The sequence below is a fragment of the Sarcophilus harrisii genome, chromosome 1 (assembly GCF_902635505.1).
Source record: "Sarcophilus harrisii chromosome 1, mSarHar1.11, whole genome shotgun sequence".
Classification (NCBI taxonomy): domain Eukaryota; kingdom Metazoa; phylum Chordata; class Mammalia; order Dasyuromorphia; family Dasyuridae; genus Sarcophilus; species Sarcophilus harrisii.
The window spans coordinates 169803086-169818789 of NC_045426.1; the positions used below are offsets into that span (position 1 = coordinate 169803086).

Sequence of the window (15704 nt, forward strand, 5' to 3'; positions counted from 1 at the left end):
TATGTGTTCAAGTTCAACATCAAGAGAAAAATAAAAATAAAAAAGAAAGACCTTCTATGAAAAATCTTAGTTACTAGTCTTATTGGTCCCATAGAACACATGACAAAAGGCAGCTCCTCCTTTTTAGTAGGGGCATGGGAATGCAGAATGTTACTTATGTTGTCAGCCTATCAATCAGTAAGCATTAAGTATATTTTATGTGTTGGGTATATAAATTCAATCCTTCCCTCAAGGAGTTTATGGTCTAATCAGAATAAAACAGCACACAAAAATAAGCTGAGATATCCAGTTTGGGGATATGACAAAAGAATTTCAAATAAATATTGCATTGGGTGTTTTTGCTTAATTAATTTTCTTTGTTACAAGATAAAATTCTTATATAGGTAGAGCAGCTGCCATTATCTAGAAATCCTATGCCAGGAAATCAACAGTATCAATAAAACTTGTTTTGAAAAAAAAAAAAAAAAAGATAAAAGGAATGTGAATTTCTTTTTTTCCATCTTACACCTAATTTTTTCATGTTCTCTTTCCCTCCTCCCCACCATGAGTGATCATGGGGTAGCATCTCATATTCCCATATCTACAGATAACTCAGGTGACAAGCTTGCATCTTTGTTCTCCAAGTTCAGGGTCTAATGAATTTAGCAGCTCACAAGATAGGGAAGCTTGTTCCTTTGTTAACCCAACATCATTTCAGAAAATGTGTTGTTTTTTTGCATTCATTTAACACAGCATATTTGCAGAATTCTTTTCCATTTCTATTCTTCACCAAAAAAAAACCACAAAAACAAAAAACAAAAAAAACACTTTCCAGCCTTTATCACAGTAGGAAAACAGGGTCAAATGTTTTATCAAAATCAAGTGCTTTTATCAAGGTTATGGAATATCCTTGTTGTAGTTTACTATCTTATCCACATCATGTCTTTGAAGTTATATCACCTTTGAGCTAGAGGTAACTTAAGAAGGATGTTTCATTTAACCCCATGCCCATGCAAGGCACCCAGCATCATTATCCAGGGAAAGAAGGATCACATAGTCTTCTTCAGAGACCTGAATTTATGAGCTTTTCTGCCGAGTTCTTTGGATTTAACCTTTGTTTTTTCTCACAAAATACTGTTTTTTCTTTGTCAAAGAATCAGATGCTAATTTTCATTTCCTCTCCATCGTGCCAATCACGTCTTAGGCCCTGGAATGGGCTTAAAGTCTTCTAGGACACTCCCAAGTAACTTCAGGCCAGGATGAAGGGTAGTTGAACTTGGGGAAGGCATGGGGATAGGATACTTCTAAAGATGCTCTACACCCAATTTTTAGGAATTAGGATTGAGTATTGGAGACTGCATCATTACTGTGACTCTAGGCAGCTAGGTAGTAGAGTGGAGAGAGTGATGGCCTTCAATCCTGTCTCAGACATTTTGTGACCATAGGCAAGTGACTGAACTTGACTTTCCTCAATAGTACTGCAAACCTTAAAGCACTATCTGTATAAATGTTGCCTAGTCTCTATTCTGCTCTTTCCTGTTCTTAGGGACATCCCAGGAGAAATCCTAGACCATAAATGGGTTTGAAGTTAACTCTGTCCTTAGTAGTCTTTTTTTTTTTTTTTTTTTTTTTTTTTTGTCCTTAGTCTTGATCTGAATGCCTCAGTGGCAGTAAAGCTGTCTTAGAAAGAAAATAAGAAACCGCCTCTTCTCAGTTCCACTGACTGCCAACTTGGTACAGAGCAGCTAGATTTCTTTTGCTATTTCTCCTTGCCAACACAATATCAAAAAACAACCCTCTGGGTTTTGTTGAGTTTGATTTGGAAATAACTTTGCTCTTCTGAACTGAATAATTTCCACTCCTTTATCTTTTATTTATCTATCATTTATCTTATTTTCCATCCCCCTTTTTTTTAGTCCCTCCGGGTATGGAATCCAACCCCTTTAATGTTGCTCACAATCCCTCCATCTCCCAACCTGTGACATTCTTGTCTGTGCTTTCCTCAATCAGTCCTCTGGAAATGGATCTGCTCATCCTGGTAACAACTTTTCTCCCTTAGAGAGTGTCAATGTCCTCTTAGATTCTCTGTTATCCCTCATTCTCTTTTCCCATTTGCCACACATCTCTTAAAAGTAAGTGTAAATTTAAAGTGTAATTTTTTTAAGAGAAAGTGGTCAAAAATATGGCAGAAAGAAAAAGAATAATAGAATCCTCAAGATTTTCCTATAGTCCATACCTCTATCCCTTGTTTTGCACTTTAGGGGAATATTAATTAATTTGAGCTTTGAAGATTTTATAATTTTCCTAATTGAATACTGTTGTTGTTCAGAAAATGTAGAAATGGTGTAAAAGGTTGGATTGTGGAATGGGAAACTGGCCTTGATGACTTTCAAGTCCATCCTGCTCCTGAATTCTGTGATTTTATAATTCTCCAGTAAAGAATTATCTTTAGTCAAGAGCACTTTTTTTTGAAGTGTGATAAAAGTCTTGCCTTTAGAATCCATTATGAGACTGCAGCCTTCCTAAATAACTTTGTAAAAGCATCTAGAGCATTATTTTATCAAAATATAATTGGGCCAGTGCTGTTTGAGATTGATGATACAAACATGGTACTCAAGAATATTATGGAGGGGAGGAATGAGTCCTTTTGAAATGGAAAAAGGAATGTCCAGGATTTGCTTGGGGAATTGAGTGTTATATTCTGATATATAAATATACTCATTATCACTTTGTAGCTATTTATTTCTCCTTTGAGGCGACTTTTGTTCTTATCTGCACTAAATTCCACAGTTCAGGTTTGGTTGGTAGGATGCATGGCAACAGTCTGGACGTGACAGCCAGTGGCATCTCCTTAGCATCTTCCCTTTCTTCCTACTGCTCCCCTTCCTTTCACCCCCATCATCTACTCAGCTCGGACTTCTCAGTCTATATTGCCATTCGATGCAGGATTCCCTCAGGAGGAAGGTGCAAGAGTTGGAGAGGCTTTAAAAAAAATAAGGTTGGTGACTCTAATAATCTGATAAATGTTCTGGAAAGCTTGCTCATTCATATGGAAGAGCCAAGCTAATCCTGCAACTAACTAGTGGGGCTACTGGGCCTCCGGGCTGCTGGCATCTGCAACACATTAGCACTGCTCAGCATTGAGAAGCTTTTATTTTTAAAGCTGAAGGTGACAGGCAAACCCGGAAGACATGACCAAATGCGTGGCAGAAAGCTATTTGCTTCTTTTGACTCTGGCTAGGCTGAAGTTTGATTGAGATGGAGATCCTATGTTGAGCTTTTTTTTACTGTGCTAAAATAAATAATCTTTTTTATATTTGCTTTCTCTTTTATTCCTTCTTCCCTTTAAGCAATTTCTTGGTTCTGCAGCTTATCTTAGTGAACTTCAATTGGATAACTCTGTCCGATGGCCTTACATTTCAGTCTTTCAGGTGGAAAGTGACATCATTTTAATTCAGCTATCTCCTTTTACAGACAAGAATATTCAAGTGCAGAGAACTTAATTACATTATCCAAGATCACATAATAGTAAGGGAGTAGCTAGCAGAACCAAAATCTGAATCCAGCCTTCTTGATTCATTTCAAATCCAGGGTTCTTTTAACACTCCATTTTCATTAGGGTTTTGAGGTTTTTGAGTTTTAGGAGGCAATCAGGGTTAAGTGACTTGCCATAAGGGTTATACAGCTAGGACATGTTAAGTGTCTGAGGCCAGGCTTAAACTCAGGTTCTCCTGACTCTAGGGCCAGTGCTCTATCCACTTCACCACCTAGTTGCCCTCATTGCCATTGGGTTTTTTTTTTTTAATGCTGTTTTAAAATGTTTTTTAGCCACTTACTCCCCTTTCTCTTCCCTTACACTGTCAGACATAAATTGTTAACTTTGAGAATTGAGTAATAGTTACAAGAAATATTATTGCCAAGACTGTAAAATCCAAGTAGAGTCTTATCTCCAGGATTATGACTAGGGATGGAGAAGGCTAGCAATTTCAACCATCTGGTTGTGTAGGACTGGCCTTCCTTAAAAAGTTTCAGTTTGATTTTGTTGCTTTTGTGAACCATTAGCCACATGGAAGCAGCTTTCAAAAAAGTAGATGAATCTAGTAAGCATGCTTCTTTGAAATTTTTATTTATTTAATATTTTTTGTTTTTTAAAAGGAAAACAAAGTAAAAAATTGTCATGTTTCCAACAGAACATCAGAGAGGATTCAAAATATAGAACAATAAATTACTAGTTCAAGAAAAATTGCTAGTTCAAGAAAATAGTAGAAGAAATTATATTCATGAGTGCCTTGCTTCTTTGTAGGTTATTCTTTTGTACTCTGCTGCACATTTTTTTTTTTTACTTTTTTTTTCCCCCTTTCATCTCCCCATTCCACCTTCCTCAGGCCATAGTTAAGCACCTTATATATGTTATAAACATATATAGATATATACACTTATGTCCACATATACATACACATTCACACCCATCCACGGACTTCTATTATATATACATATCTCTATATATTCAGACACACACATACACATTTACCCATATGTAAACATGCTTCTAAAACAATATTAGTGTGGCTAATATATAATGTAGATTTCTTTCTTGATTGAATCTTAAAGTTTGACTTTGTCTAAATCGATGATTACTAGCCATACTTTTTTTTTCCCTAATAAATTCTTTTTCTGATCCTTGTTGTACTATCTGTGTATATCTCATTCTTTCCTGCTAACTCTAAATCTACTGCATAAATTCTGCTCCTTAACTTGCCTTGCTATTACTTATTATTCCCCCTATCTATTTAACCCATTCCCAGTATGAGTAGGTTTTCAGAATTATGAGCTCTCCTCCCCCTTTTAATGCCTCTATGTCTCTTCTTCCTCTGCACCTGATTTGTAATAACATAATTATTATTTTCACTTTTTTCTAAGCAGTTTTGCTTTTTAGAATCAGATCATATTCAACATTGCCCCAATCTTTCTTTTGAACTTCCTAATTGCTTAATCTTAAACATATGGCATACATTTACATATAAAAAACATAATTTGTCCATATTAAGTTCCTTGAAATTGATCTTTGATATTGGCCCTTATATGTTATCTTATATGTTAAATTTTCTATGAAGTTTGAGTTTGGTTGAAAGAAATTACTCTGGAAATTTTAAATGTCTCCTAGCCATTCTGTTCACCCTTCCTCCTTCTGAAAGATAGATATGACATAAAATGTGTTATTTTCTACAGTCTGGCAAGTTATAATATCTTCGGTACTCGAGACAAAACATTGCTGAAATTATTTTGAAATCACTTATTTGTAGCTTATATGTACGGTTTATATAGTCATATATATATTCTTTTTAACCCTTTGGAAATAGACAAAGGGCTCTACCTCCTGGAAATAAAGCTTCTGTCTAGACAAACAGTTGGTGGCATGGGAAATTGAGGCACCCTTCCAGCATATCTATAAAATATGAAGATTGATATTGTCCAAACTACAGAGTCAGTGGCACTTTATTAATTGGGTCCATAGTCACTCTAATGAAGTGAACCTTAAATTTTCCTCATGAAGTAAAAAGGGGACCTTGTATTTATAGAATTTAGTACCCAAATATGCAAAAGAAGCATGGTAAAAACAGAATCTCATTGGCTGACAGAGCTTTCCCTTGAAGGCCAAAAATGACATATTAGTAGAGGGGAGGGTCACAAATTGGGTGAAGTATGGGGCATCTCCACTGACTATAACAAAGTAGATGCTCCTCCTTAGGTTAGGCAGGAGGAGAGATTACAAACTATACATATGCTCTAAAAACATATGGGAGGAAATTCTTTCCATACTATGCTGCCACCCATGCTTGGTTTGGTCATGGAATTTGAGCAAAACGGGATGAGGATACCTTCGTAGCATTCTTGGGTTTGCACAAGTGAACTCTGTAGCTCGTAAATAAGTAATGAACATTACTTAGTTTGAGGCATATTAAAGAGCCCTTCTATTAGAATATACATTCCTATGTGACTTTATTCAAAGTATGATTCAAGTATTGCTTTTTCTTATATTTATTTTTGGGAGATTGACTAAATATGTATTACTAGATGAATGTAATTTTTTTTAACTCCTTATAATCATTAAAAATCATGATGAACTAATAGTTATTAGAGCTTCAGTAGGGGTCCTCAATGATTTCTTTCAGCATAAGCTGTGAGCCTCTCGGTCTGTGTAGATGAGAACAAAGAGTTCAGTCTATTTGGCCTAAAATTTAAGAATAAATACTTTCTTTGGCTCTGTCTCATTCCTGGCTTGAAAAGGTAAATGATTTTCCAGTGATCAGCAGAATTTTCCATGGTTCCAGCATTCCACAGCAATGAGAGGTGGCCTAGTAGGGGAGAGATGGCATGGTGTAGTGGATTTTATACAGGAAGACCTGAGTTTGAATGCCAACCCTACCACTACCTAGAAGTGTGATCTTGTGCAAAGTATTGCATTTCATTAAGTTATTAGTGTCCTCATCTGAAAATGGGTAGCTTAGAGATCAGGGACAGCTTCATTTTTATCTTTTGTCTTTCATCTATCCTTCCATCCATCCAAGTCTGGTCTGGGGAATTCAGTGAAAACTATAATAAAAGCCTGCTTGTAGGGAGAAGGGGAGAGAATATTTGACTATTGGATCCTTCAGAGGTTTTCAATTTGGATAGGAAGCTTTTTTATAGTTGCTGATTGAAGTATGAAGAATCTTCTGCCTAAGCACATGGTTAAGGAGTAATTAAGGATAAGGAGGAGGTGGGAGGTTTGGGGAGAGTGATTTGTAAATGAATTTTTCTGAAACTCATCAGGAATTACATCTAACCCTAACAGAGCAGACAAGGAAAAATTCTAAAACCCACAGCAATCAGTCTCTAAAATGGACTGTGAGCTTCTTCTTCAAAGGCTTATAATCTCTAATTGATTTGGTCAAGGGAAGAGAAGGTTCCATTCTTATACCTGTAGATAGTTGATTCAGGATGTTTGGTCACAAACATCAAACAAGGCTGAGCCCTGTAGGGAGTTAGGTATTCCAAAATAAGAATTCTAAGTCTACAGATGGCCAGTGTAATGTGTAAGAGTGAAGGGAATATCAAGCTAGGAAAAACTTTTTTTTTTTTTTTTTCCGAGGCAGTTGGGGTTAAGTGATTTGCCAGGATCACACAGTTAGGAAGTGTTGAATGTCTGAAGCCAGACTTGAGCTCAAGTCCTCCTGACTTCAAGGCTGGTGCTCTATCTGCTGCACCACCTAGCTGCCCCGGGGAGGAGTACAATTTGGATGGATCACTACTAGAGACATTTTTATGCCCCTTTAAGAGATGGGGAAGATGAGATTAAAAAATTTAATGAGTTGTAGTTACTAGGGAAATAGTCACATAATGCACCAGTCTTAAATTCAAAAATCTCTTTTTGACTTGAAGACAAAGGTCTTTCTACTACACCATGCTCCTTCTCAAACTGGGCTCCCTGTTTGATGCCATATGTGCCTCCTGTTTTTTTACCTCACCCAAACCGAAGAATGAAATGCCCTTACCACCCCAAATCCACCTATTGAATTCTCACCCATTCTTTTATGTATTGTTTTGGGGGTGGAGAGTGGAGGAAGATGCCAAAGATATAAGGTACTTTAATTGAACAACAATGCAGTAACAAGATATTCCCTCTATAAACCTTGAGTTTACTCACCCACATATACACATTCTGAAGTGGAAAGAAAGTACCTGGAAAGGAATAATAGTACATGGAGCATCTACATTTGGGCAGAATATGTGGCTGGGGCACCCAGGTGAGGGGATGCATGTGTAGTGCTACTTATCTCCCTCTGACTACACATATTACTTTATTAACTCATCTGTGAATTTAGCTCATGTTATTTTATATTCTAGTTATTTGTATGTTTTATACCTTCCTACTAGAATATAAGTTCCACGAGAGTATCCAGTAAACAGTATCTTATTTCTTTGTTTGGGTCCCATTTGCCCTCTCCCTACACTGCCATTAACCCTGCTTCCAGTAAGTACGTAATAAATGTTTCTTAGATTGACTCAAATGAAAGAGAGTGAAAGTTAAAAAGGGAAACATTTTGCCAACTTTTTATATTTGTTTTAACTCTTCATTACTTGGCTTCACACTTAGCATTCTAGTTTTAACCCACTAGTTCCTCCATCTATTCTATGATCCAGCCATGCTGTTGCTCATATTCTCCAACTCCCATCTCTGTGTCTTTGAACTAGGTCTCCCCTCCTCACTTCCAACTCTTAGGATTCCTGGCTTCTTTTAAGACCCAGTTCAAGTGCCTCCTCCTCCTCCTCCTCCAGGAGACCTTTCCCTTATCTGTGTTTTCTCCTGCCTTAGAATGTGAACTTGAGAGCAAGGACTGACTTGGCTTTGTTCCTTATTGTCTCCAAGACTCGAGCATAATTCCTGGCACAGAAATGCATGTTGATTGATTTTTCCTCTTTGGTGTGTTCTTTTGCTTTAGCAAGAAAATAGCCAAGCATTCTTCTCAGACTTGAAGAAAATGTCAATGTCACTCAAAGTTGATTTCCTTTTAGAGTTGCAGTGCTATTTCATTTTCCATCTTGTTCTGGGTGTTTTATTTTCAACTTGCAAAATGGGGACTTAAAAATCCTTCTGCTTTAAATATACATATGTATTTACAAGAGACTCTCCATATTACGGGAACATTTTACATAAAACTCATATTAAAACAAGATGTTAGCAGTGCCATATAGAGTATAATCTGCCTAGGATATTTGTGGCTTTTTATTTTTTCTCTTTTAAGGGTACCATACTGACCAAACTAGAGTATATTTATGCCAACCTGAGATTTAGTTGAGTTTTATTTTTTATTTTTCCATTTTGTTGACTTGGGGGGAAAAGGAGGAATCTTATGACACTAGTAATTAATAGTTTGCACTCATTTCTCTATTCCTATATGCTTTAGGTTTCGTCATAGTCCCAATTGTTGGTACCTGAGAGATTGGACCATGCACAGCTGGATTAGACAGTGTCTCAAATATGGTGCAGAAGACAAAGCCTTGTATACTCTTGTCAATAAGGTGAGTGTCTCTGAGCAGCTGCAGCTGACGTAGATGATTTAGGATTTTTGCTGCTGTGCATACCTGTCCACCTACAAATGTTTTGTGATAGAGATTTAAAATATGAGTTTAAGCCATTATAACTCTCCTTTCCCTAAGCATGTTACAGAAATAAACCAGTGAACACATGGAAAATCCCATCAGAACTATTGAAAAACTTCAATAGCCATATGCTAGCTTATTAGCTTTTCTGTAGTAACAGTATTCCAACTCTCATCTCCACTCCTAGATTGTGTTCCCACTCCTTTGCCTTATAGAATCCAGCCTGGCTTCTTTCTCAGATCAATTCAAGCATTACCTCAAATAAGATTCTTCACCCAATCCTCTCAATTAAGCCCTCCCTCAAGAAATTGCTTTGTATATATTTTCTATTTAATTCTAATTTAATCTAATATTATATATATGTAAAAATAATAATGTATATTAAATATATTCTTTGTATTAATTTTCTATTTAATTTTCTGTGAGTGGATGTTATTTTCCTGCAATAGAATTAACAGTTTGGTGAGCAGAGATGGCTTCATTTTTGTCTTTCATCTTTCATCCATCCATCCATCCATCCACCTGTCATATGTTAAGTACTGAGGTTACCAAAGCAAAAATCTTTCACACTGGGCACAGTGTCTGGCATGTGGTGCACACTTATTAAATACCTGTGGAATTAATGGGTGAATCCTAAGGTATTGGTTTTTTGCTTGACTCTCTCAGTGAAAGAACTTGGGGGAAAAAGAAATACCCATTCCTGCTGGAACCATGTGATGCTCAGAGTATAAAAGCTGTTACAGGACATTTCAGATGCAGGTCTATCCCAGATTCCTCATTACTTTGTCTGCCAACTTAAAACTAATCCAGGTCACTATGAATAGAGCCCAGCATAGCTTCCAATTGTTATAGTCACCCATGGTTGAGTTTCCATCATCCTCATGATATGAAACAAGAGTCCCAAATAAGTAAGATCTTGGAATACGAGTTAATATTATAAGTATTAAGTTTCCACTCCACACTGAAGCAGAGAGTTACTTTTGCAAGATGTTCACGGGTGTGTGCTCTGAAATACCTATAGGGATCCCAAGCATAACTCTGTGCTCAGCCAGACAAGGTGGAGAGAGAACAATATGCCTGTTTTCTTGCCAGAACACAACCGCCAGTGGAGTGGAGTGAAAACAAAATTGGAGTAATCAGGTTACCCAGCATCCAGTTATTGCCCTGCATGACCTTGGCTGGACAACTTAACTTCTCTAGTCTTTTTGGTTTCTATATCTGTAAAAAGGTTTTATGATTGTCCTGTCCAGCAAGTCCTTTAGAAACATTTTTGTATCTTTATTTGCAAGGAAGGAAAGGAGGAAAGAAAGAAGTAGACAAGTATTATTTACCAGGCACTGTGTTAAGTGCTTTATGAATATTATCAAATATTATCTCATTTCCAATTATCCTGGAACATAGATGCTGTTTAACCTGGGTCACACTGTTAGTGTCTGAGGTAAGATTTGAATTCAGTTCTTGCTGATTCCAGGTTCAGTGCTTCCCAAACATGCATCAAGCTAATTATCAACTACCCTTCTTTAGCTACAAATTCTCCCATTTGACATTTAAAGTCTTTGATTTCCTGACTTCAGACTGATTTTCCAGGCTTTTTACACAGATTTTATATGGTCTGCAGTCTAGCCAAACCTGCCTGATTGGCCCCCCTCACACATGACAGTCCATTTTCTGTCTCTGTCCCTCTGCACAGGCTGGCCTGCCTGTCTGGAATGCCTTCTTTCAAAGCTCAGTTCAAAGACCACCTCCTACCAAGGATTTTTCTGAAATCCAACCAGGGTTAGTGCCTCACTCTTCAACCCCATTTCTTTGTGTTTAATCTGCAAGTATTCTGTCTGTACTTATAGGTATAAGTACAGGTAAAATAAGCTTTTTGAGGGCAGGGACTATTTCATTTTTGTCTTTGTATCCTAATGAATGAGAGAGAGACAGACAGACAGACAGACAGACAGAGACGGAGATAGAGAAGAGAAGAGAAGAGAAGAGAGGAATTTATTAAGAGCTTATTATCTGCCAGGTACTATACTAAGTGCTGAGGATGCAAATGCATTATCCAAAGGAACACACAGAACAGGATGCTGGAGCAGGAGTGGAAGAAGGTGCTCACTCAGGACAGGCAATGGGTGAAAAGAAGAAAAGAGTTGAGGCAAGGCCAACATGAAACCCTGCTGAGGTCTTTTCCCTGATGGTGGTCCTGGGTGAGGGGATGTCCCCAGAAATAAATGCTTGTTGACCATTTGGTTCCATTTCCTGGTCTCTGATCCCTGATCCCTTCACTGACTCACCTTTTTGATTTTTTTTTTGGTTCAAACCTGTGATTTCATTGATAGAGATAGCTTTTCTCCCAGTGAAGGTACTCCCTCTACCAGTATAAATCAACAAATAAAAGTGACTTTTAGAGTCACCCAGTGGCTGTTTTCTTGCCAGGACACAATCATCCAGCCAGTCTCTGCCCAAAGTGGTCTTTGAAGCCAGTCTTTCCTGACTCTGGCCACTGTGCAATATCACCTCATCCTTTGGCATTAGGCTTCAAGAAAAATAATGTCCCACCCTCTCTATCACAGCTAACTTAGGATCATGAATTTAGAGCTGAAAAGTACCTCAAAGGCTGTTTATTCTAACTTCTTCATTTTATAGATAAGAAATTTAGATTCAGGGGTGAAAAGATTTTTCCAGGGCCACTTAGTTAAAAGATTTAACCCAGGTCTTTTAACACCAAATTCTCTTTTGCTGCTCCCCTGGCACTTGCCACTGGACCCAGAGCTCTGCAGGAGACAGACAGGATGGTGACTTTACGCAGTCTTCTCTTACTTATGTCCAGCTCCCTTGTCATGGCGTCACTCTCTGTTGTCAGGACCCTCTTGGAGAACAAAGGACAAACGGCGAGAGTTCTCCATCTTGCTCGAGCAGCATCTCTGCCTGCCTCCGGCCACTCCAGAAGGGCTTATCTCAATACTAGAAGTGGAAAGTGAGGGCCTAATAACCATCACCTCCTATTTGGAGGGGTGAGAGGAATGAGAAGAGATACTCTCTTCCTGCTATGATAAATTTGGTACAAGAAGGATGATGTCAGCCATTTTGAGAGAGTCAGAGGCTGCAGCATTATTCATATATTGGAGGTTGTAAGTCAAGCTTGCAAACCGGGATCATCAGTTCTCCCAAGCAAGAAAATGCCATCCTCCTGGCCATGACACATAAAGAGTAAAAAGCCTTTTCCTATCCAAATTATAAACCATAGTGGTTCACAAATTCTGCCTGTGCAGGAGACCAAAACATGTTCTACCTTAATCAGCCTTACTTCTCTCTTTCTGGACCTACAGGATTTGTTCTGATCTCATCTACAATGATTTCTTCCCATAACTTGGCATTTACCCACGTCTTGTATATAAGACCAAGAGAACTAATTGCCTGCTTATGGCCAAATAAACTGAGTCACTTCCCCCCCAAAAAATGCTAGTGAAAAGAAAATCAGAAATAAAAGAGGTTTTTCTCTCTCCCTGCCTTGCTTAGATCAAGTTGAGGGAAGGACTATCTTGGGAATAATAAAAATGTGTTGGCAGTGACCCTAGGGCAGGGGTTTAGAGATATTTGACAGGGGCAGAGGTACGAAGGCTGGTCCAGGGCACTACAGGTCATATAGAAGAACCCGGGCAGTCCAGGGACAAAAGGATTTGTTTGGGTCAAAAGGGCAGATGCTGCATCAGGAGTCAGGGGGCAAACACCAAAGCAGGGAGGCCTTTGGCCCCGCTTATGCAGCTAAGGCTCAGAGGCACCTACTCTTGACATCATTGGGTTTTAGGTGCCTGATGGGTACAAGGCACTGTGCTGGGCCCTAGGGAGGCAGAGGCAAAAGGCGGCCCTCCTGTCCTCCAGAAGCTTGCTGGCATTCTGGGAGAAAGGAGGAGGAAGCCTGCAGCAGCCCGTCTTTGGCTCATGTTGCCAAGGTGTAGGGAGGCTGGCTGCAGGTTCCTAGCTCCAGGGGAATTACTTGGCCCCCCCTCCTTTATTTTGAATAGGAGGTAACTTTAGGCCTAGCTGTCCTGTTCTGTGCTTGTTCCTCCTTTGTTTTCACTTCATGGTGGTGTCTTGACTCTTGCATGAATTGGATTTAAGTGAAGCAGAGCTGCACAAGTCATCAGTCTCACTCTGTCTTCCAGAGACAAAAGTCAAGGTGACTGGTGACTGCAATGAGTGGCCTTGCAGGTATAAAGGATAGTAAATTTGTCTTAGGATTTTCATCCCAGGAAAGAGCATTGTACCAGGAGTCAGAAGTCCCACAGGGGACAAGCCTTGAGTGTGTAACATTGGATGAGTCACTTTAATCCCTCTGGGTCCTTTCTTTTATAAAATGAGGGCTTGGTTGGGATTAGATGGACTCTTAATAAATCTGCCCACTCTAAAATTCTGTGATTCTCATCTGATTTCTTCTTTGGCCCTGGGACTGTGCAGTGATATGAATGGACATTTATAATTTAATTTATTCAGCACTTTTTTATTTATTTATCATTCTAGGTTCTGTATAGGCAGAGACTTAGTAGCTACCATGCACACTGTGCCCTGAGGGATCTGGTAATCTAAGGGGGAGGGGGGAGAGAAAATGAGGCATTTACAGGGTGTCCCAAAAGTCTTTTCAGGTAAAACTTAAAACTTCTCTAAGACTTTTGAGACATACTGATTATCACTTATTATGGTACAAAACACCTACATGGCACAAGGGCTAGAGCACCTGGCCTGGAGTCAGAAAGACTCATTTCCCTGAATTCAAATCTGGCAAGCCATGTGACCCTGGACAAGTCACTTACCCCGTTTGCCTCAGTTTCTTCTGTAAAATGAGCTGGAGAAGAAAATGGCAGGCCATTCCATTATCTATGCCAAGAAAACCCTAAATGGAGTCAGGAAGAGTTAGACACAACTATAGATGACTAAACAGTAACAAAACAAAGGAGAATGTGCTAAATACAAAGAATAGTAGATAAATTGAGATTATATAAATCTGGACCAGAGATGTCCAGAGATATCAAAAACATCCTACTACACAGCTTCCAAGTGAGGCCTGATCCCAATTAAAATGTAACTGAGAATACTTGACCAAATAAATAAAAATATAAGAAAACATAGACACTATTAATTTGAGGTTTTCTAAGTCAGCATGCAGCCCACAGAAATCCTTATGTAGGCTTAGTGGCTCCTGCTTCTAGTTGAGTTTGACAGCACCAATGTAGTCATTTGGAACTGTGTAAAAACTTGTATCAACTGCTACTCAGTTATTAAAAGGATTGAATTTATAATTCTAGCCTTGAAACATGACAGCTCAAGAAAAAAGCCTATTGGAAGTAGATCAGCTAATTAAAGTGGCCAAGTCAAGAGGACCTCTTCTACCAATCCACCAATCTGAGAAAATGTCATCTGGAATTTGTCGTGCATGCAATACAGAATTGTCTTGTCAAAATTAATATTTAAAGTTTTTTATTCAAAATTTATAAAACTAAGTGCAAAAAATTAAATAAACTTTTGAACATTTTTTTTAAAGTTTGTAATTTTATACTTTTGAAATTCTTAAACTTAAAAATTGCCCTAAAACTTTTGGGACACCATGTATAAATATCAACTGGTGTTATCATTATCAGTATTATAATTATTATCATTACCATCATTATTAAGAAGCCATGGAGGAAAGGGAACAATGTAGTATGATCAAAAGTACAGAAATGGGAGAAAGCAGAACAATGTCAGGGAACAGAGAGTTTTAAGGAATATATCAGCTACAATTTAACAGAACATTTAAAAGAAATAGAGCTACTGAAACAAGGCTTATTGAGTAAATAATAATTTTAAGACAAATCAAAGATTCAATCTAAAAGTCAGGCTATTATTATGTAAAGCCAGCTATTATATGCAGTATCCCATGACCTTGGTAAGAAGTGTTACTAAAAATCTTTTTTGCCTGGGTTTGGTTGTTTTGTTTGTGATTTGAAGAGATGGAGGGATCTTTTCAGGCTGATTGGAAGCCTGCAAATGCTTTGATGTTGATGTCACTTGAAATCTGTTTCTGCCCATGGACTTTTGATTCGGTATTTATCAAAATGCATAGCTTATGAGAAGAATTCCTGAATCAGCTTGCTGTTAAAAAAAAAAAAAATCTATGAAGTAGCTTAACCATTATTTTTCACATTTAAATATTTCATGTCCAATACCTTTCATCACTCCTGTCTTTGTCAAACGTTAACCAATAAGCTCTGATTACATGTTTATGTAATGTAATGTAAAAGAATTGCAACCTCTGCTTTTCCAGACCCTATCACAAGAGCCAAGGAATGATTCAATGAAATCGCTTCCAAAAGGTTAATGGTCATATTTCTCTGGAGTGCAGTGTAATTAGCTTGCATTTCAGCCTTAGTTAAAGTGGATTATTTTCTCTTCTTTCATGTCTTTTTGTGTTCCTTTGTTTCAGGTACAATATGGAATTTTCCCAGATAACTTTACATTTAATTTGCTCATGGATTATTTTATAAAGAAAGAAAATTATGAAGGTAAGAAATTCACAGTTTCTTAGGGGAGGTACTCTGCATAAGGAAATATGTGGC

At 37.9% G+C, this 15704-nt stretch overlaps 1 protein-coding gene across 1 annotated transcript in view; it reads left to right on the forward strand.

The window, feature by feature from the left end:
- Window positions 1-15704, forward strand: part of MRPS27 (mitochondrial ribosomal protein S27) — a 120910-nt gene that overhangs the window by 83810 nt on the left and 21396 nt on the right. Inside the window, exons 5-6 of the mRNA XM_031966707.1 lie at window positions 8928-9042; window positions 15572-15650. Coding sequence (XP_031822567.1) covers window positions 8928-9042; window positions 15572-15650 — 194 coding nt within the window. The remainder of the gene's footprint in view (window positions 1-8927; window positions 9043-15571; window positions 15651-15704) is intronic.